This window comes from Solanum verrucosum, unplaced genomic scaffold (genome assembly GCF_900185275.1).
Source record: "Solanum verrucosum unplaced genomic scaffold, falcon-dt-bn FXZP01000119.1, whole genome shotgun sequence".
NCBI lineage: Eukaryota > Viridiplantae > Streptophyta > Magnoliopsida > Solanales > Solanaceae > Solanum > Solanum verrucosum.
In genome coordinates, this window is record NW_026019935.1 from 311,543 (window position 1) to 337,924 (window position 26,382).

The 26,382-nt window shown below is 35.8% G+C and overlaps 3 protein-coding genes and 1 pseudogene across 4 annotated transcripts; all 4 read left to right on the forward strand.

Moving 5' to 3' along the window:
- Positions 1-4,596: 4,596 nt before the first annotated feature.
- Positions 4,597-10,694, forward strand: LOC125835248 (protein TPX2-like). Of its 2 annotated transcripts, XM_049514388.1 has the most exons (21): positions 4,597-4,741; positions 6,452-6,545; positions 6,648-6,813; positions 6,877-7,116; positions 7,203-7,233; positions 7,319-7,499; positions 7,600-7,696; positions 7,790-7,900; positions 7,994-8,107; positions 8,175-8,351; positions 8,449-8,511; positions 8,583-8,660; positions 8,745-8,903; positions 9,002-9,136; positions 9,220-9,300; positions 9,377-9,496; positions 9,593-9,759; positions 9,850-9,958; positions 10,048-10,107; positions 10,381-10,475; positions 10,563-10,694. In XM_049514388.1, the coding sequence occupies exons 1-21, from the start codon at positions 4,597-4,599 to the stop codon at positions 10,681-10,683; spliced, it is 2,544 nt and encodes an 847-aa protein (XP_049370345.1). In that variant the 3' UTR covers positions 10,684-10,694. The 2 variants fall into 2 exon arrangements, with proteins under 2 accessions (XP_049370345.1, XP_049370337.1); XM_049514380.1 differs by lacking the exons at positions 4,597-4,741; positions 6,452-6,545; positions 6,648-6,813 and having other exon boundaries at positions 6,942-7,116; positions 7,322-7,499.
- Positions 10,695-11,852: 1,158 nt separating this feature from the next.
- On the forward strand, positions 11,853-14,348 carry LOC125835487 (ADP,ATP carrier protein 1, mitochondrial-like). Its single transcript, XM_049514624.1, is given in 4 exon segments — positions 11,853-12,221; positions 12,799-13,030; positions 13,033-13,169; positions 14,040-14,348. Coding segments are annotated over 4 exon segments (1,047 nt in total).
- A 2,750-nt stretch (positions 14,349-17,098) lies between these two features.
- Positions 17,099-19,762, forward strand: LOC125835496 (putative late blight resistance protein homolog R1B-14). Its single transcript, XM_049514631.1, has one exon. It carries the CDS (start codon positions 17,099-17,101, stop codon positions 19,760-19,762), a length of 2,664 nt encoding a protein of 887 aa, XP_049370588.1.
- Positions 19,763-22,714: 2,952 nt separating this feature from the next.
- LOC125835237 (putative late blight resistance protein homolog R1A-10) lies at positions 22,715-25,314 on the forward strand (annotated as a pseudogene).
- The last annotated feature ends 1,068 nt before the right edge of the window (positions 25,315-26,382 follow it).

Here is a 26,382-nt window from a genome sequence, read left to right on the forward strand (position 1 = left end):
AAATATTTTTAACAGTAAAGTTTTTAGTTTAATCGCTTGAAAAGTTAAAGTGTTTAATTAACAGATTTTGTTTTTTATTTCCCGCCCGATGTCTAGTATCCTCATTGAAGCCTGACTAAATTCGAATTTGGCCCGAAATTTAGTGTATCATGTATAAAATGTACATCAGATTAGTGTATCATATATAAAATGTAATGTATCTTACTTAACGATTAATGTATCTCGCGCATCAGATTAATGTATCATTGCTTATATTATTGTATCCGTTTGAGGTATTTATGTAATTATAAACTTTTAAGGGATAAATTGTAATTTTACCTTAAAAATATGTGATTTCTGTAATTTACCCCTAACTTAAAAGTACTATTTATGTTTTTCGGTCCGATTGATAAATTTTCAAGTCGAACTTAAAATTTTAATATTGGCATAAGATGAATTGTAGTAATCATGCTTTTGTTTAAATAATTTAGATTGTAATTATTTTATTATAATATCGTTACATTGAAATTTCACTTGTTCACTTCTTTAAACATCATAATTGCTTACAAAAATTGTGATTATCTTGTATCATAATTAGAACTTTGTTTAAAATTTTAGCAATCTTTTCATGATCAACCACAAAAAGAACATGCGAAATTGGGAATTAGAATTCATGGATTTGGGGGACAATTCTTTATATAAATTAATTGTTTATCCATAAGTGCTAAATGACCAGAAATTTTGGTCAGAATTTGGCCAGAAAATTAAAAAAACTATGATATTTTTTTTATTTTAAAATAAACTGATCTTTTTTTCATTTTTTAGTTGAAAGATATTAAAGTTAAAAGGATAAATATGTTTAAAAATATAAAATAACATAGATAAAATATCATTCTCGCCAAATTTTCTGGCTAAAACGATTTTTCCTTTTTATAATATAACATAATATCAAAGTACAGAGAATTACTAGTCATAAGGTTATTTTGGGCATGGAAAAAAAAAGGCGATGGACAATCTAAGCAATATTCTGCGACCACTAAACACTGCAAAAAAAATAAAAAGAGAGAAAATAAGTATAGCATTACCCAAAGAAATATTACACTTACATTTTAATTTATATGAAAATACTTCCTTAAGTTAAAAAATGAATAACATATATTTATTTCGATTAAACTTATATAACCACACAATATTACAATATGTTTAACAGTTTAAGGATGTGTTTGGCATCACTGAAAATATTTTCTTAAAAAAATAAGGTGAGTTTGTTACTTATGATGATTAGTAGATAAAAAAAAGATACCATAAATTTTAAAAATCTTCATTTTCTTTTTAGACTTTGAATCTAACCAAATTACGTCATATAAATTTAAGAAGATAAAGTATATACTAACATATAGTATAAAATTTAGAGGGAGGAGAGAGATAATCATGAAATAACATACTTTGTGCAGTCCATATGCTCAGAGATGGGAAAACTACGATGAATATGACACTTTTTATCAAGATCTTCGATCCGTGAAGCAAGATAGGGAGGATGAGGTTGGCTAAACGTATCACAAAATACTTCAATACAATAGCAATATCTCCGCGCCCCTCTCTCCTCCTGTCCTACCTTTTCGTTCATTATATGTAAGTTATCGCAACACATGAGCGTTGGATCATCCTCATTTCCATCGACAAACTCTTGGCAATATGCAAAATAATTGATCACGTCATGGCATGTCACGTTCTGAGGAGTGATGTCCAATATTGACGTGGCACCTGGCAGTGGAATTTCCACTGCGAGGACAATGACCATAAGAAAAACAATTGCTTGATTCTTGATTGCCATATAATTTTTTTAAAATTTATTTTTGTGGTTCTAATTATGGTCACTGGTGGAATTATATATAATTTATAAGTACAGTTATTAGTTCAATGATCATTTAATTTGGCTGAGTACATATTTAATGCATAATAAATGAAAAACAGTTTTCATTTGTTTTAGTCTTCCTTTATTATTGGAATCTGTTGCAGAAATAATGTTTTTCGTTTCTTTCTTATGAAGAAATTTTCCATTTTAGTAAAAAGTTAAAAGAGGTTACTGAAATTCTGTTACGAAAGTTAAGAAATTAAAAAAGGGATAAATATATGATCAAAATTTCCTTTATTAAGTCTCCCTTTCATCTTTTACCATATGCTCTCCCATTATTCATGTCCTAGTAAAAATTTATTGAATGTTATTAGTACAAGAATTAAGGGAATACACAAAATTATTCAACAATCTTGATAAATTAAATCATTTTTTAATAATTTGTGATTATAGTTTATTTTTCATATTCAAGAAAATTTATTGCATGCAAATTGACTTGCTCGATATGGTAACGAATATATATGTCCTTCATCTCTTTTCTCAGAAGTTAGATATACAAAAATTCAGAGCTTCACTTTAAAGAGTATTTTAAGTTTCGTCTTTATTTGAGTTTTGACAAGTCTACACTCTGGCAAACCTTAAAGTAGGTGGCATCTTTAGACATCAAAGTTTTACCCGATTTAAAATATGACTATACATGACGAGTCCAATTTATCTTCACATTCTAGATCCATATTAGAATTTCTTGAAGACTATATTACCCTAAATCCTAATTCTTACCTATAAAAATGACACATATATTTTTGTAAAGAGATATCTCTAATATCACATAAACTTTGAGGTAAAGAGATCAAGACATCAAATCTCGAGTACCCTATAAAACCTTGGCTATTCACAACTAGATTAGGACATAAAAAAAAACTCAAGGCATTAGTGATCAATAAAAGTTTTGTAGACACTGAATTTTTGTTGGACTTTACAAGACATGTTCAATTCTTGTTGAGACTCTACAATATGTGTTCAATTCCAATTAGGGTTCTGGGAGGCTAAACCCTAAACCCTAGTTCATGCCTATATAAAGGGTGCTATCTTCCCTTAAAAAGGCATCTCGAATATTCCACAAAAGTCATGGAATATTCATATAGAGGTCAAATCTAAATCATCCTAGTTTGAGAAATACGCCACTAACGGTGCTCGAATCATGGATAAATTTTAAGAGAGTAGAATCAAGGGAGGAACAAAATTGTACCCACATATTTATCAATAAAGTTATGTTTCTTCAGATTTTATTTGTGTGGTTGATTTATTTTTCATATGTTTAAAATTTGTTGCAAATGAATTGGCACGCCCAGTGGGACCAAATATGTCCTTCATCTCTTCTCTCATAAATTAAATCTGAAAATCTAAAGTTGTGAAGGTGGAAGAATGAGTACTTAAAGTCTCGTCTTTGAGTTTCATCAAGTCTACACTCCGACAAGCCTTGAAGCATGGGGCATTTGTAGACATTGAAGTTTTGTTGGACTCTACAAGACGTGTTCAATTCTAGTTGTGACTCTACAATATGTGTTCAATTCCAATTAGGATTCTTGGAAGCTAAACCCTAAACCCTAGTTCATGCATATATAAAGGGTGCTATATTCCCTTAAAAAGACATCTCGAATATTCCACAAAAGTCATGAAATATTCATATGGAGGTCAAATCTAAATCATCCTAGTTCGAGAAATACGCCACTAACGGTGCTCGAATCACAGATAAATCTTAAGAGAGTAGAATCAAGGGAGGAATGAAATTGTACCCGCATATTTATCAATAAAGTTATGTTTCTTTAGATTTTATTTGTGTGGATGATTTATTTTCCATATGTTTAAAATTTGTTGCAAACAGTCTTCCTCAAGATCGATTCGAAATATTAAAGTGTTGTCATTCTTGGGGATAAAATACAACATTAGAAGGTCCATATCATCTTACGTTCGAGAAATATGCTACTTAATCCTCGTATCATAAAGAAAAATTTAATTGAGAAAATCAAGGGATCAAAATATATAAATATTATACTCACAATCTTTATAAATAAAATCATTCTTTTTATTTATTTTGTAATTACAATAAATTTTCTATATTTAAGAAAATTTCTTTGCGAACAGTCCCTGAGTGGACTGAGTGATTGATAAATTCTTATTTTTATCCATATCATGTTTGACTAGCAATATTAAACCTTCAAGTTGACTAAATTACACAATTATCCCATTACTTATGGATTTTTTTTCAAAACTTTACCACTATAATAAATCATCATTCTACCACTTAATTACTCATGTGATACACTAAATTTGTAACATTACTTGACTATACTAATACAATAATATTGTATTTCGAATTAAAAATACATATTTTAATCATAAAAAATTAAATACATCGAGTCACTATAAAAACATCCTGCATTCTCAATCACATAAGGTTTAGATAACACAGATAACTAACCCTACTACAAACATTAGTAACGACTTTCCCGACTCCAAAAATATTATTTTATATTAGGACATAAATCTCCCTTCTACTAGCCGTTATACAGTAGTGCACATTCCAAAAGTCACTTAAGGCTCTTTCTTTTTCAAAAAAATTCGACCGTTACACTCAAAATCTCTAAGTAATCCCAAATTTCTACTCTGTTCTTTCATTTTTGGGAAGACGCAAAATCGCGAGTACAGAGGAGAACAACTTGCACCATTTTGTTGCACAGGTATTGTGAAAGTGGAAGAAAATGGCAGATTTGAACTCAGTTGTTATGGATGACGATTATGAGTTTTCGGCGCCAAGATTCTATGACTTCATCAATGGAGAGACTGATGAAGATAAGCGCAAGGCTGAACTATGGTTCGAGACTTCAATTAGCTATGCTCCTTCTCGTAAGTCTGTCTACTTTGTATTGAATTTCATTGCTTTTAATGCTTTCAAGTTTCAATCAATTGCTTAATCAATTGTGATTTTGGGGGTTTCACATTTTTTTTAGGGTTTGGTAGTTGGATTAGTGTGTATTTTTTTTTCAATTAACTTAGTTTCTATAATGATCATAATTTCACAATTTAGGGCTATAATTTTGGATGATACAGAAAAGGAGTTTCATTTTTGGGCTTAGTTTAAGAACGAGTAATTTGGATTGGCTCCGGTGGGGCGGAGCCAAAATTTGAATTTTATGGGTTCTAGATTCTAGAATAACGATATATCAGTGTTAATAACTGGGTTATGGATTTAATATTTGTTCATACTGAGTTTCTTAATACAAGTATACAACTTTTGGCTTTTAGCTTATTTTTATACTTTTTAGCCTAAAGTAAGCACTTAAAAACATTTTTTATCTTTCTCAGACACAGAAAAAGACCTTAAAAATCGAAAGCACATAAAGTAAGCCAATCTAAACATTCTCTAAAGCTACTGAATTCTGCCGAACCTGTTTATAATCTTCTAGCTCCGCTCGGTGATGGTTTTGTAACAATCATTGTTTTTTACTTCTCTCATAGTAGCTTTCAAATTAATAAATTATGAATTTTGAAATTAATTAAAAATTTTAAAGCCTCAGTTATGAAGCCAGAGATCAAGACGATTGAGATAATAAGATAATTTAGTTCATTTGTGGGATATTCTGTTTCATTTCAAGGGAATGTGGGTGTATCTGTGGATATGTTTAATTTATTTTTTATAGGATCAATGTAGGTTGATAAATATCTGCGTTGCTGTTGTTGAGTGCAATTCAGAAAAAAGTATCAATTGCAATGTGAGGGTGATGTTTGGTTATCTCAGTGTTGGCTTATGCAGCTTTTATGCCAAAAATAAGACTTTTCTTCCCATTGTTTTTTATAGCTTTACGGTTAGGGAGAGGGGGAGGGGGAGGGAATGAGTCAACAGCTTAGTTATTGCGGTGGAAGAGTCACTATGACAACTTTGAAGTACAATTTCCATAGAGTAGCGGTAGAATCCTTTGCGAGTGACCTAAATAGGTGAGACAAGCATTGTAAGTGGTAGAGTGACGTTGCTGCCACGATCCACTAAGATTTAGCTCTTTGTTGCTCTAATTCATCCTTCCCCCTCCAATCCAATCAATTTTTATCTTTTTTGAAAGGAAGTTTATGTGTTACTTCTTTGAGAATTGGCTATAAATGTAGAGATTCGCTTTAGCATGGGTGCCAAACTAACCTCCAAATCCAAGTTGTTCAACGCCCTGAGTTGATCCGTTCTACATCTGAGCGGAACGCATTGCTGTCCCTGTCCCGCTTCCCTTGTGACAATTTCAAGAATTCTTTGACCCTCTTTTCAAATGGTAGTACTTGTTCACTTATCAGTCTCTCACCCACATTAAGCCTTGGACAAAATTGATTGCCTGATTTTGGCTGCATTCCCAAACAACCCTTTACATAACATGACGTCCAACTCCTAGGGAAGCCTTCAAATACTAGATATGAACAGAAATTTACTACTTTGAGACCTTAGACATGCAACTAGAGATGAACGTGGAGAAATATTTGCCTTGCTTCATCTGTCAAATGATTTCTGTTCTATTTCAAGACATTGCAAATTGATGACGAAATGTTGATTGGTTATTTCTTTGTTGTCTTTGGCAGCTTTTATGCAAAGAATCAAGAAGAGTGGTAGAACAATTCAACTTGAGAACCTATGTGATTTTACTAAAGACGAAGAATTGCAGGACAATGCAAGGTCTACTGATTAAGATGAATTTGACGCGAATTCATATTCCTTTCATTTGACATCACATTCCTACTCAAAATGTACTGATTTTTCATTGTTCATCTGAAACAGGCCTGTGGCTGAGCCCTCTTTTTCTGTAAGTACGGAAGAGGAAAGGTCAAATGGGATTGAAGAACCTGCAGCTGTGCTCACGGCTTCTGGAAGTAAGGAAGAGTTAAAGCCAAATGAGATTGAAGAACGCGCAGCTGAGCCCACTTCTTCTGGAAGTGAGGTAGAGGTAAGGTCAAATGGGATTGAAGAACCTGCAGCTGTGCTCACGGCTTCTGGAAGTAAGGAAGAGTTAAAGCCAAATGAGATTGAAGAACGCGCAGCTGAGCCCACTTCTTCTGGAAGTGAGGTAGAGGTAATGCCAAATGGGATTGAAGAACGCGCAGCTGAGCCCTCTTCTTCTGGAAGTAAGGTAGATGTAATGCCAAATGAGATTGAAGAACCTGCAGCTGAGCTTGCTTCTTCTGGAAGTAAGTTAGAGGTTATGCCAAAAGAGATTACTGAAGAATCTGGTAGCAGTCTTCCTAGTCTGGTATGTCTCCACATCTTGTAGAAAGCACAGCACTTTTGTCGCTATTTCTGGGATCTATTTCTCAATTTGGTTTTATTAATTTGCAGGAATCTGTACAGCAGCAGTCAAATGTAGAAGGTTGGTTATACTGAAGGCGTTATCATTTGGCTTCCCCCCACCCTTCAGCTGATAATGCATCTAATAATGCCTTTTTTTGTGACAGAAGTTAGCACCCCTGCACCACCGATAATATCTCAGAAGAGTGACGAGAAGACTGATTCCAAGAAGCGACAGACCGCTAAAAAGATTGCCAGCATTATTAGAAACCTTTCAGCATTGAAGTCAAAAGCTCACCTGCAACAGTCACAATTGAAGAAGAGTAGTAATCCAGCTAGTGTCAGAAAGTAAGTTAATGGTTTTAGCTTCTTAGCGCTGATTTTTTTTGTTCGGTCATTCCAAAAATGTTTGCTCTGATTGGAATAACGAATTGCTTTTGATGCGTAGGCAAACAATCGCGAAAAGTGCTGTTGGAACACATAATCTTTCCCAAGAAAACCAAGCTATAAAAAGACAGAAACTAGAAAGCGGAAAATCCAGACAGGTGAATTTTATCTTTCAGATCTTATTCGGGACATGCATATAATATTTCACTTTTTAGCTGACCATGCTTCTTCATTCCTCCGACCATATGTAGATTCTCAATGTCAAACCCCAGAATCTGCCTCACAAAACAAAAGTTGGGGTTGCTAGCAGCAATTCCACCTTATTCGCTTCGACTGCAGAAGTTCATAAACAGGACAGAAAGGTTTACATGACAAAATTTTCCTTTTCTTGCATTTCGGAATCTATGCAAATTTGGATGTTGTGACTCTAACTTAACATTGTTTCTCCCCTTAAGATGTATGTTCGGGAACCAGTTGCCCCATTTGTTTCAATAGCAGAAATGATGAAAAAGTTTCAATCTAGCACCAGGGAGATGTCACTTCCTCACATGAGCAGTTCTACTTCCCATGTAAGCTTTACTTGAATATTAACTAGCTTTCCTTTTACACGTCTTCTAAAGCATTTTCATTTTCCAGGATGATCCAGCTGGACAGATGCAGAGGAAGCATAAGCTCATATTGACCAGGCCTAAAGAACCTGAATTTGTAACAGCTCAACGTGTTCGTCCAACAAGAGTCAAGAGTTCAGCTGAGCTAGAGGAAGAAATGATGGCCAAAATTCCAAAGTTTAAGGCTCGCCCGTTGAACAAAAAGGTACCTCATGTTATTAGACATTTGTTCCCTCCTTTCGCGACTTTTATTACGTCTTTTGATCTTACCTTCTAATTTTATCTTGAATATTTTGCAACAGATATTGGAAGTTCCAACTCTTCCAGCTTTACCGAAGAGTACACCTCAACTTCCAGAATTTAAGGTATCGTATAGATTGCCAAAGTCATAATTTTCAGTGTAAATTCGATATAAATTTGTATCTTACTTCTGCAGGAATTTCATTTGCAAACTATGGCACGAGCCAATCAAAATGCGGAAACATCAACAGTTGCATCGATAGAATCTACTCAGGTACGGGGAGTGCTTCCTATAATCACTTGATAAAAACAAATTTATTTGCTTTAATTACTGAATATAGCAATTCATTCATCGCAGAGTCATCAGTGGAAATTGTCGCATCTTACAGCCCCAAAGTCCCCTGTTCTTAAAACATCACTAAGAGCACGACCTCCAAGGATTAGAAGCTCCAAAGAAATGGAAAAGGAAGAACTCGAAAAAGTTCCCAAATTTAAGGCAAGGCCTTTGAATAAGAAGGTAACAATAGCCACCTACCGACCTTTCTAGCCACTATACAGGAAAACAGCTTGGTCTCTAGTTTTTAACTTGTTGCTGACTTCCTCCTCAAATTGTAGATATTTGAAAGTAAAGGAGATTTGGGGATGTTCTGCAACACAAAGAGGCAGGTGACAGTGCCTCAAGAATTTCATTTTGCCACTGATGAACGAATTCCGCCTCCAGCTAATGTAGCTGATATGTTGTTTGACAAGGTCTAACATTGTCATGTTTCTTACTATCATCTTACCGTCCTTCCCTCATTTTCTTCTCATCGTATCTTTCTCTATGTTTTCAGCTTTCCCTTAATTCTGAACCTCAAAACGACAAGACTATTCCTAGAAACACCACTCCAAATCCCTTCCATCTCTCCACTGAGGTATGTAGTTTTTATGTTCTTGTTTTTTTTTTAGCTTAAAACAGTTCCTCATGACTTGGCTTTCCATTTCGTTCAGGAACGAGGGGCGGAGAAAGAGAGGAAATTGTTCACCGAACTTCTACATAAACAAATTGAGGAGGAGAGGTCCAGAATGCGCAAAGCAACTCCATATCCATACACCACTGATTATCCAGTGGTACTTAACCAATCTTTTCTTACCTCTACTCTAACACGTGAACCTTGTCCACAAACACGTTCTTACGTTCGTCATTACCTTGTTTTGTCATGCCAGATTCCACCAAAACCAGAACCAAAGCGGTGCACAAGACCAGAACCTTTCCAATTGGAGAGTCTTGTTAAGCATGAGCAGGAGACGTGGAGGCAAATGGAAGAAAGGCGAAAAATGGAGGAGGAAGAAGCAAAGATGAGGAACTTTAAGGCTCAACCAATCTTGGCCGAGTAAGATATAAAAGAATAACCTTTTCCATAGAGTGTCGTCATATTTTCAGTATCAAAAGATGGCATATAATTTTTTGAACATTAATGCAGGGACCCTATTCCAGTTCCTGAGAAAGTACGTAAACCCCTCACTGAAGTTCAGGACTTTAAACTGAATGTAGATCACCGTTCTCTTGATAGAGCTGAGTTCGATAAGAAGGTAATTTCGTTCCCATCTAGAATCGCACGTATTTAGACTTGCTTTCTCTCCTAGTCATCCAATGCTAAGGTCATAAGTTCATTCTGCAGATTAAGCAGAAAGAGGTGATGCATAAGAGGTATAGAGAAGAGACAGAATCTGCAAGAATGGTAATGCACATCCTGATTTTGTGTTATTTGATTTAATCTTGTCATATTGGATTAATTCTTATTTCATTTATGACATAAGTGAGACTTTAACCTCTTGATTGCTATGTATGAGACTCCTTAGTCCTATGGACCTATGTTAATGAGTTATGAGAGCATGGGATCCTAGTTATGGCACTAACATGCGGATGCATGCTATGCTTACGTTATGCTGATGTGTGTAAAGCCCCAAATTTTCCTTCTCTGAATTTCGTGTTACTTTCATTTATGGATTAGATGGAGGAAGAGAAAGCATTGAAACAACTGAGGAGAACTTTGGTGCCCCATGCAAGACCAGTGCCTAAATTTGATCATCCTTTTCTACCTCAGAAGTATGTACAGCAAGTTCGCGAGTTTCTCTTCTTATTTTTTCTCCATTCCTATTTCTCTGCATATTCTAAAGCTTTCGTGCATCACAGGTCTTCCAAACAAGTGACGAAACCAAGATCACCAAAGCTACAGATTGTTAAAAGAAAAGAAAGGAGGGCAATGGCCTGCCCCTACGCGCCAGCTTCTAGTGCTGCCTACCAAATGAGGTGATGTAGTACAATGATCAATTCAAAAATCAGAGAGCTAACTATTTCAAAAATTGGAGAGCTAACTAGTTGTTCAAGAAAGCCTTGAATTCCAGAGTGTGAGGAGAGGGTACTGCTTTGCTTTTTTGGTTACTCCCAAATGAGAGCTTGTTTTATGCTCCAAATTTAGCTCATTGTTGTATTTATAATGTCTGTAAAACCTGTGTAAATTGGAGCTTAGATATTGTATCTCCAATATTCTTTCAAGTATATATATATTCAGTCATTCATGAGTATTCAGTTAAGTTACTTTGCCTTCAATACAATCCATACCAGTCAATTTGTTGTTATATTTAAAGTTATAGATCTCACAATTTATGAAGAAATCTGTGATATTTTTTGGATGAAATAATAATAAAATTTCTTTACAAGGTACGTTAACACTTTTTACTTATTTTTGTTGTTTTAACTTAAAAACTTTTTTGGCTCACTCAACAGTGTATATACTAAATATAGGGTATTAGGTCAAATTTGTCAATTAAAAAAAATATTCCACGTAGCACCGTCAGTAAGCTAAAACTAATTATGGTAAAGTAATTGAAAGAGTTTTAGTATTGTGCGATACGATAGGTAAGTAATCATCGTTCGTTTGAATTTGACTTATTTTTATATATATACAATGGGGACTCATGACTCTGACTTTGGTGGGGAAATTTTTCATGCTTGAAATGAATGAAAATTGTTTAGTGTTGACTTGAAACGATAAACATGTTTGAGTAATTTGTATTGTATATGACTATATGTAATTGAGTAATTAGTTTACATTAGAAGCATGAAGCTTTTAGTTAGTAATCATCGTTTGTTTGACTTCGACTTATATATGATGGAGAATTATGACGTTGAGAGTGGTGGGGATTGGGGAACTTTTCCATGCTTGAAATGAATGAAAATTGTCTAGTGTTGATCGAAAACGACAAACATGTTTGAGTTATCTGTATTGTATATGACACCGTTTGTGCATAGAACTTAAACTCGAGTAAAACATAGTAGTAGTAAGACGTTCATAGCAACTTTGTTTATTACTACTTGAACGGGAACTAACATCGTTTTGGTTCATTGGAAGTTTTGGGAGATGTTGTAATATTTGTTCATTTTCTTTAATTTATAGGTCACTGCATCGATCAATCTTAAAACATGGCGGATGGATATGTCAATGAGATAATTAAGGGTCATTTTGTGGCGACTCGTCAAGCTAGTGAGCAATCGTGTGCTCCTATTCTTGTACAGTCTCCACCCAAAGCTCCGTTAGAGAAGAAAATGACCAGTTTTTTGGTGGATTTTCTCATGGGAGGAGTTTCTGCTGCTGTGTCTAAGACGGCTGCTGCTCCGATTGAGAGAGTCAAGCTTTTGATTCAAAATCAGGATGAGATGATCAAATCCGGTAGACTCTCAGATACGTACAAAGGGATTACCGATTGCTTTACAAGAACTATCAAGGATGAAGGTGTCCTTTCTCTATGGAGAGGCAATACTGCAAATGTCATCAGATATTTCCCAACACAGGTTTAATAACTGACCCTTCCTTTCTGTTGATTGATCCGTATAGTCTATGTTGCTCTGGAAAGGAGGATATAGAGGTCTCGGATTAAGGTAGAAGGTTAGTAGGTAGTTGAGTTTTGTCTTGCTTTTCAGCGGGATTAGGCTTTTTGGGAGTCTGTTAGCATCGTGTCTGTCGTAGTATTAACCTTGCACATTTAGTTTCTTGCTTTTGATAATTGTTACCATTTGTTATCTATTGTGTTTCAGTTACCACATTATTTCGCTATTGTTACTGTTCTTTTTTTGGCTGAATGCTCTGTACTGCTTTTACTTATTAATTAACATGTTTTCTACACTGTCGTATTTTCTTTTTTTCAAAAGTATTTTGATTTGCTGCACTTGAATCGAGGGTCTTTCGATAACAACTTGGAAACACTCTTTCCTCACCTGACCCCACTTGTGGGATTACATCCTGTATGTTATTGTTTGTATAGTCTATGTTGCTCGGAGACTTCAAAATTGCACGGGTGCAGTTTGGATCCTCTAGAAGTAGTGCATTTTTGTTTCCTTACTGTTAACACTGCAGATTTGTTTTTTGCAGGCTTTGAATTTTGCTTTTAGAGACCACTTTAAGAGAATGTTTAATTTCAATAAAGAAAGGGATGGCTACTGGAAGTGGTTTGGAGGAAATTTAGCATCTGGTGCTGCTACTGGTGCTTCATCCCTTTTGTTCGTGTACTCGTTGGACTATGCCAGAACGCGACTCGCTAATGATGCTAAGGCTGCGAAAAAGGGTGGTGAGAGGCAGTTTAATGGTTTGCTCGATGTTTACCGGAAACCATCAAATCTGTTGGTATTCCTAGTCTTTACCGGGGCTTCATCATCTCGTGTGTGGGAATAGTTGTTTACCGTGGTTTGTACTTTGGAGTTTACGATTCGCTTAAACCTGTGGTTCTGGTTGGTAACCTGCAGGTATGGAGAATCTGAACTCTGTTTCTATGTGCTTGTTTATTTCATGAAGTCCTAATATGGATGTTCCCTTATTCCATATGTTGGATCCCCCCTCCCTTCGGATGCGCTTTTCTCTTACTTTTTGAAAATGTCAATGCACCAAAAAGTGTCAACGGGTGCATGTTAGATTCTCCAAAAATAATGCATCTTTGGAGGATCCCGTTAGAGTCCCATATTGATTGGGAAATGGACGTTGCAATCCTCCCTTTATGAGCTAGCTTTAGGGATTGCGTCTAGTAGCGAATTTAGGTGCAAAAAATAGGGCACCCAAACCCGTGGTCTCCTCGTAAAATTAGATATTTTATGTATATATTTTCTAACATTTGTATAATATTATATTCTTGCACCCGTACTATAAAAAGTCTAGTTGGTCCACGTGGTTAAATGTTGAGCTTTTGACTTTGAGAACTGAGAATCAATTCCCACTTAATACATTTTTCTTGGTGCACCCATATTCGAAAAATCCTAGATTCGCCTCTGATTGAGTCATGTCATTCATATCTTTACATGGAGTCAGAGCCATGTCTATTCCCGTTTGGGCTCTCAATCCATGCTCCAGTTGACATGAAGCAGGATGGTAGAGTGCCTCAAAGTCTCACATTGGTTGGGGAATGAACCAGTAATCTGCTTCTATAGACTTGGACAATTCTCTCCTTATGAACCACCTTTTGGGGTCGAGTTAGGCTCATGTGCCATATCTTTACAGAGTCGACATGAGTGCAACATTGTATTTGAAGAGTCCAAAGCAACATACGGTGCATTTCTTTTAGATTCATATGTGTGATTAGTCCTTATGCATGTTAACGCCATTGCTATTTTTGGTGTTCACAGGACAGTTTCTTTGTGAGTTTTTTGCTCGGATGGGGCATTACTATCGGTGCTGGTTTAGCGTCTTACCCAATTGATACGGTGCGTAGAAGAATGATGATGACTTCAGGAGAAGCAGTCAAGTATAAGGGCTCATTAGATGCATTTTCTCAGATAATGAAGAAAGAAGGCACCAAGTCGCTCTTCAAAGGCACTGGAGCTAATATCCTTCGTGCTGTTGCTGGTGCCGGTGCCGGTGTTCTAGCCGGGTATGATAAACTGCAGCTCGTTTTCTTCGGAACGAAATATGGATCTGGTGGTGGAAATCAATAAGGTAGATATATCGAGTGATAATGACAAAGATGATCGTTGTGGTTGTGTAGATCAGTTTTGTTGTCCGAGTCTAGCTTTTGAGTTGAGGGTCTATCAGAATTTGGAAACAACTTCTCTGCAGATCTCTAGACCCCACTTTTGGAATTATACTGAATATGTTGTTATTGTTGAGTTTGACTTTTGAATAATTTCACTGATCCATGTTATCAGTAATATAGACTATAGAGATCCTCAGTGGTTTATGGTTAGGGATCACCTTTGTAAGTTGATAAAAAATTGTGTACACACACATTCCTGGTTGCTTTGCAGGTCCAGCTTCAACTTCAAAGTGATACTCCCTTCATCGCAATTTAAGTGTCTTACTTCTGATAAGTTTAAGATTACAAGATTCAATGTTGTTTGGTTATTTCTTAAACTGTGTTCAATCAAACTAAAATACTTAACTAGAGATCTCGATTTTAAGTTTTGAATAAAAAAATAATTTTTAATAGGAAGGATTTCACTTGAATGGGCTCGATAGAACGTGAAGTTGAATTAGTTGCGCTTTAATATAAGTATGGTGTACCAGATAAGGGAAAAAAAGAGTAGCATAAATGGACTTTGAGTTTTTCGAGGTCAACTACCAAATTAGTTAAATCTACAATAACATACTACTCCCTCCGTCCCATTTTATGTGGCATTTTTCGGATTTCGAGATTCAAACAAGTTTATCTTTGACCGTAAATTTTTTATAGATCTTTTAAACATTTTGAATTATTAATTATTGTGACTTATAGTACTTTTTACGTAGTTTACAAATATATAAATTTCATTTCAAAAAAATTAAAGATTCCATGCGCAAATTCCCGGTCAAACTTGAACTGTTTGACTTTCGAAAAATGAAAAGTGTCGCATAAATTGGGACAGAGGAAGTATAATCTTTTTTAAAAAAAATTTAAATAATCGTTCACTCAATTAATTAGCTAAACATAATCAGCAGAACTATTCATGTAAAACATCAATGCATCGTTTGGTTTGAAAATAAATTATGTTGAGGTTAGTTATTCTAATGTTATTTTTTATTTACGGTTTGATTTGTTGTATTCTAAATAACCGGCATAGTTTTAAAAAGTACTTGTCTTTTCTTGATCCGTTAAAAGTAATAAATAAAAATAAAAATCTATTTTTGAAATAGTGAATCAATAAAAATGAATTGAAAAAATATTTTGATTCCTCGATACTAATTATTAATCCTGATATAACTTATGGCAATATCTACTCTTGTCGTACCAAACGACCCCTAAAGTTGACTTAAAAGAACCCAAAGTCTTTCATTGCATTTCTGGGAAAAAACATTTGAAAAAATCTAATAATGTAATTCATTGAAATTCTTGCTTTCCCATATTTTGAGTTTCAATTTTTTTCTCATAAAAGTTGCTTTTGAGAAAAAAAAAACTTATTTCTAATACCAAACAACTGGTAAGTCTTCTGATTCTTCCTTTCTTTTTAATTTATTATTTTCTCAGCATATTTTACTATGATTTAACAGTCTTTTAGCATATCTTTATTTGCAATTTTGGGATTAAAAAAAATAGTCTGAGCTTCAGAGGTATAATGAAGGATAAAATTGAGCAATTTGGACCTTTTCCCCAAATTTAGAGGCCTTTGGCCATGAAAATTGTGAGTATTTGAAAAAAAATAGTTTTTGGTTTTCAAGTGAAAATGATATTTGAAAATTGGAATTGAATTAGACTATAAATACAAATTGGAGTAGTTCTGATTTTTTTGACTAATTTTTAGTGAAAAAAGTGAATACAGCGAAACGTGTTTTCCGGAGTTCAACTTTGGGAAAAAGCATTAAAAAAAAATCATGGTTAAAGGTCCTCTTAAGAATTTCCGGGAAATATTTCAAATTATTAAGAACCAAAATTTTCTTAGACTTTTGAGGCTTGTATGTAGGAGAAATATGTGTTGTTTTGGTATAGGAAGTGTTGTCATGTTTTTTGTCACTCTGTTTTTCCTTTTCATAGTTATTTGATTTGTTGTACTTGAGCTGAGGGTCTTTTTAAACAACCTCTCTATCTCTGCGAGGTATGGGTAAATGATAAGGTCTGTGTACTCTCTACTCTCCCCAAACCCAACCTATGAGATTTCACTGCATATGTTGTTATTGTTGTTGGATTATTGATATGGGAAGTGAGTCATGCACTTTTAGATTTCCGAGGAAAATTTTCGAATTATTATGCGCCAAAATTTTCTTCTAGTTTCGAGTCTTGTATAGAGGAGAAACAATTGTTGTTTGAGAGCATCAATATTGGTCCATGTAATTGAGTAATGTAGTAATTGCCAACTATTGCAGCACTGAACAATTGAAATTTATCACGAATGAATTTCAAAAATCATTTTATACACACCGTATCCATATACATGTGTATCTTACTATCTTGCTGTTGTTACTGCTTCTTTTTCATCTCTCCTTGAGTCGAGGGTCTATTGAAAGATCCTCCCTACCATCACAAGGTAGGGGTAGGGGTAAGGTCTGCATACACAGTACCCTCTCCAAACCCCACTTATAGGATTATACTGAGTTTTTTGTTGTTGTTCGTTGTCATATCTATATATGCAAGTGCCGAATCTACTACTAATTGTTTGTGTTCCTACAAATAGAATACATCTGTGTTATCTGTTTCATTGATGCTCAGACTGAAAATTAATTCTCAGCATCTTGCACTTTCAGATTTCTTTAGGAAGAGTAAGCACTTAAGCAAGAGATGGCTGATGCTGTCGTCGAATTTCTCTTGTTAAATTTGAAACAACTACTCCTGTATCATGTGGATTTGCTTTCAGGAGTAAAGGATCAAGTTGAGTCTCTTCACAGAGAGCTTAGTTTGATGAAAGCTTTTCTTAAGGACTCTCGGGAGAAGCGGAGTGAGTATGAATATGTCAGAGAGTTGGTAAGCCAAATCACCATTGTGGCTTATGAGGCAGAGGATATAATCGACACGTTCGTGACTAATGCAGCGATGCAAAAGGCTAGGAGCACTGTCGGGAGAGCCTTGCACGTATTTGATCACTCATCAAAGCTTCGAAATGTTGCAAAGGAAATTGAATCAATCAAGGTGAAGGTGAAGGAGATTTATGACAAGAAGATGTTTGGGATTCAAAGCCTACATGGTGGAGAGTCCTCTCGTAGAAGTCCACCACAAAAGAGAGTTCCGATGGTGGAAGAAGAAAATGTGGTAGGCTTTGATGACGAGGCTAGGAAAATAAGTAGTCGACTTACCAATGGGTCAGAGGAGTTAGAGATCATCTCAATTGTCGGGATGGGTGGCCTGGGAAAGACAACTTTAGCTAAAAAGGTTTATACTGATCCTTCCGTTGAATTCCACTTCTATAACCGTGCATGGATTTATGTGTCTCAGCTGTATAGTCGAAAGGAGGTCTTTCTTGGAATTTTAGATTCTTTAGGTCTCATCACAGATGAAATGTATAAAATGAATGATGAAAAATTGGCCGGAGAACTGTTTAGTCATTTGAGAAGCAAGAGATACCTTGTTGTCATTGATGATGTTTGGACAATGGAGGCTTGGGATGACCTCCAAATGGCTTTCCCAAAGACAGCTAGTGGGAGCAGAATATTATTAACAACTCGAAACACAGAGGTCGCATTGCATGCTAACCCTGAAGGTCTCCCTCACCATTTAGGCTTTCTGACTCATGAAGAAAGTTGGGAGCTCCTCTCAAAGAAGGTTTTCCGCAAAGGAAGCTGCCCCTTAGAGCTAGAAGATATTGGACTACAAATTGCCAAAAAATGCTATGGGCTACCGCTTGCAATTGTTGTAGTCTCAGGTCTTCTCTTAAAGAAAGAAAAAACACGTGACTGGTGGAAGAAAGTTGCTAATGATGTTAGTTCGTATGTTGCTAGGGATCCAAAGCAATGCATGGATGTTCTAGCACTGAGTTATAAGCATTTACCTGATCACTTGAAAGTGTGCTTCATCTATTTCGGAGTCTTTCCAGAAGACTTTGAAATTCCTGTGTGGAAATTACTCAGATTGTGGACTAGTGAAGGATTCATACAGCAAATGGGGCAAGAATGCTTGGAGGATACAGCAGAAGAATATCTTGAGGATCTTGTTGACAGAAATCTAGTTTTAGTCGCGAAGAAGAGGGCCAATGGGCGAATTAAGAGTTGTCGCATTCATGATATGTTGCGAGATTTGAGTGTAAAAATGGGTTCAGAGGAGAAATTCCTGGAGGTGTTCAAAGAATCTGCTCAGAATCATTCTTTGAGCTCGATTTCCAAATATCATCGTCGTCTTTGCGTGCATTCACATTGTCTGGACTTCATAACTTCAAGACCTTTTGGTCCAAATGTCCGTTCTTTCTTGTGTTTTGCCTCGGAAGAAATGGAATTGCTTCGTGAACATACATCTTTCCTCCATGAAGCATTTAGATTGGTACGGGTGTTGGACTTAAAGTATATCAATTTTCCAAGGTTTCCAAATGAGATAGTTCAGCTAGTTCACTTGAGGTATATAGCTCTTTCAGGAAATTTCAGGGTGCTTCCTGCATCAATCTCCAAACTTTGGAACCTCGAGACACTAATTGTCAGAACAAAGTCACGTGAGCTTGACATTCAAGTGGATATATGGAAAATGTCCCAATTCAAACACTTGTACACCAGTGGGTTGAGCTGTTTACGTGGTCCTCCAGCCAAAACGCGGAAGGATAATGAGGATCCATTTGTAAGAAGAAACATCCAGACCATTTCCACTGTTTTGCCTGATTGTTGCAAAGAAAATATATTGGCACGAACTCCTGGTCTAAGGAAGTTAGGAATTCGTGGGAAGTTATCTACACTTGTGGCTGCAAATGGAGACTCAAGCTTGTTCGATAATCTTGCCAAATTGGACAACCTGGAGACTCTGAAGCTGCTTAATGACACATTTCCCCTCCCCCCATCCCAATGTCAAATACCTGGTCTTCCCCAATCATACAAGTTCCCGCCAAACCTGAAGAAGCTGACTTTATCAGACACCTTCCTTGATTGGAGCCATATATCTACACTAGGTATGCTGCCAAATCTTGAAGTGCTGAAACTAAAAGACTATGCTTTTAAGGGAACACAGTGGGAACCGCTTGATGGAGGCTTCCGTCTGCTTCGGGTCTTGCATATTGGAAGGACAAATTTGGAACACTGGAATGCTTCAGGCCATCACTTCCCTAGACTGCAACAAGTTTTCCTTAAACACTGCTCAAGCCTAAATGAAATCCCGTTTGGTTTAGTGGAGGTGCCTTCCCTCCAAAATATGGAGCTCTTTTGGCCCACTCCCGCTGCTGCAGCATCTGCCAGGATTATTCAGCAGGAGAAACAAGAAGGAGATATCAAGGATAATGTGTTCAAGCTTGTCATCTATCCTCCAGATATTTAGTCACTAAATCGCGTCAACTTCTGAAGTAGCTAGCAAGAAGGTTAGTAGGCCTGGTCTTACTGATTTTTGAAAAGTCAACCTGGTCATTTGGTTCATTTTCTGCATCAAACATGTTATGATAACTCTTTCTTTTATTATTTTCATGCATCATGTTTGCAGGAGACAATGATATAAATGGATGAAGCAAGTAAGCAAGATAGCGCAGTGGTGGAGATAGGATTTTCTCCACGGGGGTTCATCATCTACTGTATATACAGTGCACTTTCCCAATAAAATGGGTTTGGATGGATCCGTTCCATCCCTCTAGCTTTGCCCTGAGGATAGGTTGGCTTAAACTTACTAGTCATTGCTCCTATTTACTTTGTATTCTCCCTGTGTCACAACAAGGTACAAAACAAAAAAAGACAGAGGAAGAAAATAGTAGAACATCAATAAATTTTTAGGGACACTGCTGATGGTTTACCATATATATGTACAAGTTGAAGATTATTTTCTTTCATCACTTAAGATTTAAATGTTTAATTGTCCTTATTCCTTAACAACTTTGTGAATGTATCTTTTTGTTCCTTCTTATATAGAGTGTGTTTGGAAATTATTGTATAATTACTAGGCTGTACCTCTTATTAATTACATAGAATAATACTCTCTCTATTTCGATAAATGTGACATTGTTTGACTAAGCACGGAGTTTAAGTTTGAAAGGAAGACTTTTGAAACTTTTGGTCTAAAACATGCTTTAGACATTTGTGTGCTACAAATTATTTCATTATAGATAAAATGAGAATTTTAAAATTAAGTTATTTCTAAATATAGAAATGCGACATTCATTTCGAACAGACTTAAAATGATAGTATGCTACATAAATGAAGATAGAGGAAATAGTTACAAAGACCTGGTTGCTTGTCATAATACAATTACAGTGTAATTCCTAGCATCAGGTTTGGTTGTCAGGTGTAATTAGAGAAAATAACAAAAATAGTCCCTTATATTTGGTAGTAGATTTAAAATAGTTCCAGCAGTTTTGGTCCTTTAAATTTGTCAAAACTCCACCAAATATTTAATCAAAACTGTGAAAACGAAAAATAGTTAACAGGAACTCACATTTGGGAAGTACATATTTTGTAGTTTATGTTATTCTTGGTCTATTTCAAGAGTCTGGTGCAACTTTTTGAGGTGCAAATTTTGTTATTTTGGTTTACTTATTGTATATGATGTAGTTTTTTATGTTGCAGTTTCTAGAATCTTGACGGAAATTTCTAGTCTTTTGGTGGTTAATTTTTTTCCACTTCCGATTAGATTTATCAATTAACAACCACAACAACATAGCCAGTGAAATCTCACAAAATGAAATCTGGTAAGGGTAGAGCAAAACAAAGCAATAATAAAAGGGAAAAAAGACAAATATACTCCCGAACTATCGTAAATGGTATGCAAATACCCTCCGTTATACTTTTGGGACATTGGCGCCCTTGCTGTCCAAAAACTAGAGCATATATGTCCTTTATAATAACGGACATACACGTGTCACAATCCTATCCATTGGCTCGACATTTATTAAATATCATATCGATGGACAAAATTGCGCCACGTGTCCCTATATAGTCTTCCGTTAGAGTGAAGGGCATATATGCTCTAGTTTTTGGACGGCAGGGGCACCAATATCCCAAAAGTATGACGGAGGATATCTACATATCATTTACGATAGTTCGGAGTATATTTATCCTTTTTCCCATAATAAAAAGAAAGAAGGCCACTTGCATTTTGTACCTTTCCTCAACTGTCCACCACTGAGCAATAATAAAAAGGTAGAGATGTTCTCGGTGTGATTATATAATTGAATATTTTTAAATTTTAAATTATAACAAGTAAAATAAACTTCTTTTAGAGAAAAGAAGGAAAGCAATAAAGAAAAAGTCAGAAGACTTGCTTAGTATTGCTCAAGTGGAAAGGCTTGCATAATATTGGCCAACAAATTCAATATTGTGTGGTTTTCTTGTTTTTTTGTGTGTGGAAAGTGATCTCATTTCTATTCATCCTCATCCCACTTCTCTTACAGCTTCCACTTGGTGTTTTGAGAACTAAAGGTATGCTTAATCTGAATTTTGCAACCTCTGAATTTATATACAAAATGATTGTTTATCTTCTCACTTGCTGTTTCCTAGAATTATAATCTGTTTCCTTATTCTAACACTATTTATTTTTTCTAATCAAAGGGTTAGATGCTACTAATATATGAAAAATAAAATTAGTCACAAATATAAGATACTTTAGGCACCATTAAAGAGTGTGGTAAGATGAATGAGATCTCCCTCTTAAATAGAGGTCTCGAGTTTGAAGAGATTTAGGATTTGTGCCTTGATAATAGATAAACTACTGTTGTGAAGTCCTTCCCCTTAATTTATCCCTATGTGGCACAAATTCGAATCAGTCGAATATAAATAAATAAGACTGGGATAATTATGGTACTTCATCATAATGTGTTTGCCTGATATCTATAATGTTTAGTCAAATTTGCTACAAAAATGACTGGGATATATACAAGGGGTTATGTATAGCTTCAGAAGCCAGAATGAGGCAGCTTTTACTTACCTTTTCTTTTTAGAACTTCTTTTTTTTTTGGTTCCAGACCTCACTTATGGGATCACACTAAGTATGTTGTTATTTTGCTTTTTGCTGTTTGTTTGATTCTCGACTTTTCTTTCTGAAAAGTCAATAAAATTGATCCTAGTTGGGGTAGTTTGAATGTTGCAGTGTTGGAGTCCTCTTGCTTTTAATTAAATTAATGGAGATATGTAGCTCTTGTCACCATAAATATAGTGACATTATGCAAGTTAATTCTCCTATATCTTTCTTTTCTCCTTTTCCCTTATTATTTTCTATAGCAAAAATCAGTCTAAATGAAATGTTTGCAGAGTCAAACTGAAAAATCAATCTGTGGGAGGGAAAGCAGAAATGGCTCACGCTGTCGTTGTCTCTCTTCAACAAAACTGCAGGAAATGCTGGTAGACGAGAAATTTCGGTTCCTGGCTGAAGTGGTTACTATCTGGCGTGCTTTTCTGGAGGACTCTTTGTCGAAACAAAAGGCTCCAGAAGCAATGGAACATTTGGAAAGTCGGGTTAAATATTTGGCAACTCAACTTCTAGATAGTATCAACTTATATGAATTGGAAATGAGATCACCTGATTTCAATACAGTAGGTATGAAAGTGTTCCAGGATGAGGTAGTGACTGCAGCTTCTTATAGCATAAAGGAATATATGATGAAGGTTATGAATGGTCCGAATGACATTGATGCTTTGTCAACATGGAATACTGTGGAGAGTGATTCAGAATACTCTCCTCATCTCCAAACTACTGTGTTAGACCTTGATAATGACTTGATGACTATTAAATCTCGACTTATAGGACCTCCTTCAAAGCTAGATGTCGTCTCTATTGTTGGCATGGGAGGTATTGGCAAAATGACTCTTGCAAGAAAAGTTTATGATGATATTTACATGGAGCATCACTTCTACATTCGTGCTTGGATTACTGTATCTCAAATGCATCAACATAGAGAAATGTTGTTGGGCATTTTGCGGTGTTTTTCACTGGTCAATGACAAGACCTACCTAAAGAGTACTGAACAATTGGCAGAACAAGTTTACAGAAGTTTGAAAGGAAGGAGATATCTCATTGCAATGGATGATGTGTGGGACAACAATGCATGGGATGTTATGAAAAGATCTTTTCCAGATGATAAAAATGGAAGTCGTGTCATACTTACTAGTCGGCTAGCAAATGTGGGTATCTATGCTAGCTCAGGCAGCCTTCCCTATTACATGCGGTGCCTAAGTGTGGAGCAGAGCTTGGAGTTGTTCAACTTAAAGGTGTTTGGAAGATAGATTTGCCCCCCGGAGCTAGAGAAAGCTACAAAGCAAGTAGTCGAGAAATGTCAAGAACTACCACTAACAATAGTTGTGGTTGCTGGATTTTGTTCCAAGATTAGCAAGACGAAAAACTGTTGGGAAGATGTAGCACATAAAATTGGTCTGGTTGTGAGTAGGGATACAAAAGAATGCCTGGACTTACTTGCATTGAGTTATAACCATTTGCCACATCACTTGAAGTCATGCTTCCTGTATATGGGAGCTTTTCCAAAAAACATTGAGATTAGTGTTTCAAGACTAATCATGCTATGGATTGCTGCGATATTTGTAAACTGCACACCTGAAAAGGACTTCGAAGAAGTTTCTGAGGGATACCTAAGAGATCTTATAGATAGAATTCTAATTATGGTTAAGAAAATGACCTCAAGTGGCAAAGTCAAAACATGTGAGGTTCATGATCTATTGTATGATTTAATTGTAAGAGAATCACAAAAAGAAAGATTCATCTACTTTACCAAATCTAATGTGATTGTTTCTCCATCAGTGGCATCTTTTGAGTATCGCATCCTTTTCAATTATTGGAAAGCCCCGTCGACACATTTAGACCATATTTATGATATACCTTCACTTCCTTGGGCAAATTCCTTTCTTTTTTGTTTTAGAAGTGAGGGACCTCCTGGATCCTGTTATCAGATTGATTCATTTATCACCTTTACCAACTTCACAATGTTAGCAGTATTGGATCTATGTTTTCAGCCATTTGACCATCTACCATCAGAAATATGGAAATTATGTTGTCTGAGTTATCTTGCCCTTGCCAGTTTTGATGTTCTCCCTCCATCAGTGAGATATTTAAGGTGTCTTCAGACACTAATTCGTTACAGTCACCAGACTAGTATTTGTTTGCCAGTAGATATATGGGAGATTGAACGATTAAGACATCTCTATTTCAGGAAATGCTGCTACTTTTTTGATAAACCAGAAGGTTATGTTTACAGGTTTAGTCAATTAGATCGTGCATTAACCAAGCTGCAAACCCTTTCTTACATTAGCTTTGGTAGTGTTACAAAAAGCATCTTTGAAGGCATGCCCAACCTGAAGAAGTTAGGGATTCGAGAACGTAGAGAAGAGTGTTTGACTGCTGAACAAATGTCTGGAAAACTCAAGAAGTTGGTTCTGATGAAGCACCTCGAAACACTTAAGTGTCTCTTTATCAGCCCATGGACACTTCAACAATGTGCTGTTTTCTCACCAACCCTCTTGCCATGGAACCAAATGACAATACTGTGCAAGTTACCCAAACTCGAGGTGCTCAAGCTCAAGTATTATGCTTTCCAAGGATCAAAATGGGAGCCAACTGACCAACATTTTCAGCAGCTAAAATACCTATTGTTGGATGGGACTGATCTTATCCACTGGAAAGCCAGTTCTATTCAATTCCCTAAGCTTGAGAATCTTGTTCTGAAGAACTGTGGTTGCCTGTATGAGATTCCGGATGATGTAGCAGACATACCTACACTGCTGTTCATTGAATTGTATCGCTGTAGCTCTTCAGCTGACGACTCGGCAAATAGGATTCGAGAAGATCAAATTAGCATGGGAAATGATGATCTTGAGGTGCGGATTCACAAATTCCCTAACTGTAAGTTTTATATTCTTTCATTAAATTCTCTACTGCATTGAATAAAATTTTCTTTTGCGCAAACCGCAAAAATCAACTGATACCATCCCATAATAAAGTTTTTGCTCTATCTAAAGTCTAAACCTCTGTATATTTCCACATTCACGGTCTATAAACTGTAATGTAACAGTTATTGTGTTACAGCTGAACCCTAAGGCATGTGTTTGTTTGAAATTTGGAGTGCCCCTCGACAAGCAATGAGGCTAATGCATAGGTTTCAACTTCTAAACTTCTAATTCTTTTGTGACTGCTGAGGATATCAAGAGTTATTTAGGTTGCATTGATGATACAAACCCTTTTTTTTCTCCCAGAGAAGCATCTTTTCCCAGGAATGATTCATCAACTTGGTTTCTTTTGGGATGTTACTATGTGCATACAATGGTGGACCTGCGTATTGAAGATTGGTGGAACCACCTTGTTTGGTTTGCTCGAAAATTTCACTGTGTATCTATAGGTAAATTTTTTATTCATATGGTGAATTTCCTCGACTTTTTTGTCGGTGTATTCTTTATATTTTGACTCCCCTTAGGGAAGTCCTCAGTCCATCTCTGGTTATATTGGTTGACGAATACTAAAATGATTTAATTTTTTCATTCAGCACTCATATCATTGAATAAGACTGACATAAGGGGTACTAAAACACCTTCTCAGGGATTTGAATCCTCTTAGAAATGCTATTTTCATTTGGAACTTTTGGTTTGTTTGTGTGCATGTGTTGAGTGATTCCAATCACACATTTGTCCTTGTCTTAAAGCTACTCCCTCCGTTCCATATTAGTTGTCATGTTTCGCACCTAGAGAGTCAAACTATGTAAACTTTGACCAGTATACAAATTGACATGAAAAATGTTGCAACTTGTTGTACTTACCGTTTTGTGAAACAGTTATATGGCCAGTGTTGATAAAGTTGAGAATCAACAGTTTCTTATTGGATCACTTTGTGTACCATTCTTTGAGGCTCACATTTATCTAAAGCGCATGGCTTGCCCCATCAAACAGTTGCACTTTGTTTTATCGCTTTAAGTGACAAAGCAATGGCTTTAATAACACTGATCTTAACCCTGTCTTTTT

Excerpts from the sequence above, each read along its gene's own strand:
- LOC125835496 (XM_049514631.1), top strand. The coding sequence starts at position 17,099 with ATGGCTGATGCTGTCGTCGAATTTCTCTTGTTAAATTTGAAACAACTA.
- LOC125835248 (XM_049514388.1), top strand. The coding sequence starts at position 4,597 with ATGGCAGATTTGAACTCAGTTGTTATGGATGACGATTATGAGTTTTCG. Across the intron at positions 7,500-7,599 it reads AATCCAGCTAGTGTCAGAAA|GCAAACAATCGCGAAAAGTG; the intron begins GTAAGTTAATGG and ends TTTGATGCGTAG. Across the intron at positions 8,512-8,582 it reads CTCAACTTCCAGAATTTAAG|GAATTTCATTTGCAAACTAT; the intron begins GTATCGTATAGA and ends TTACTTCTGCAG.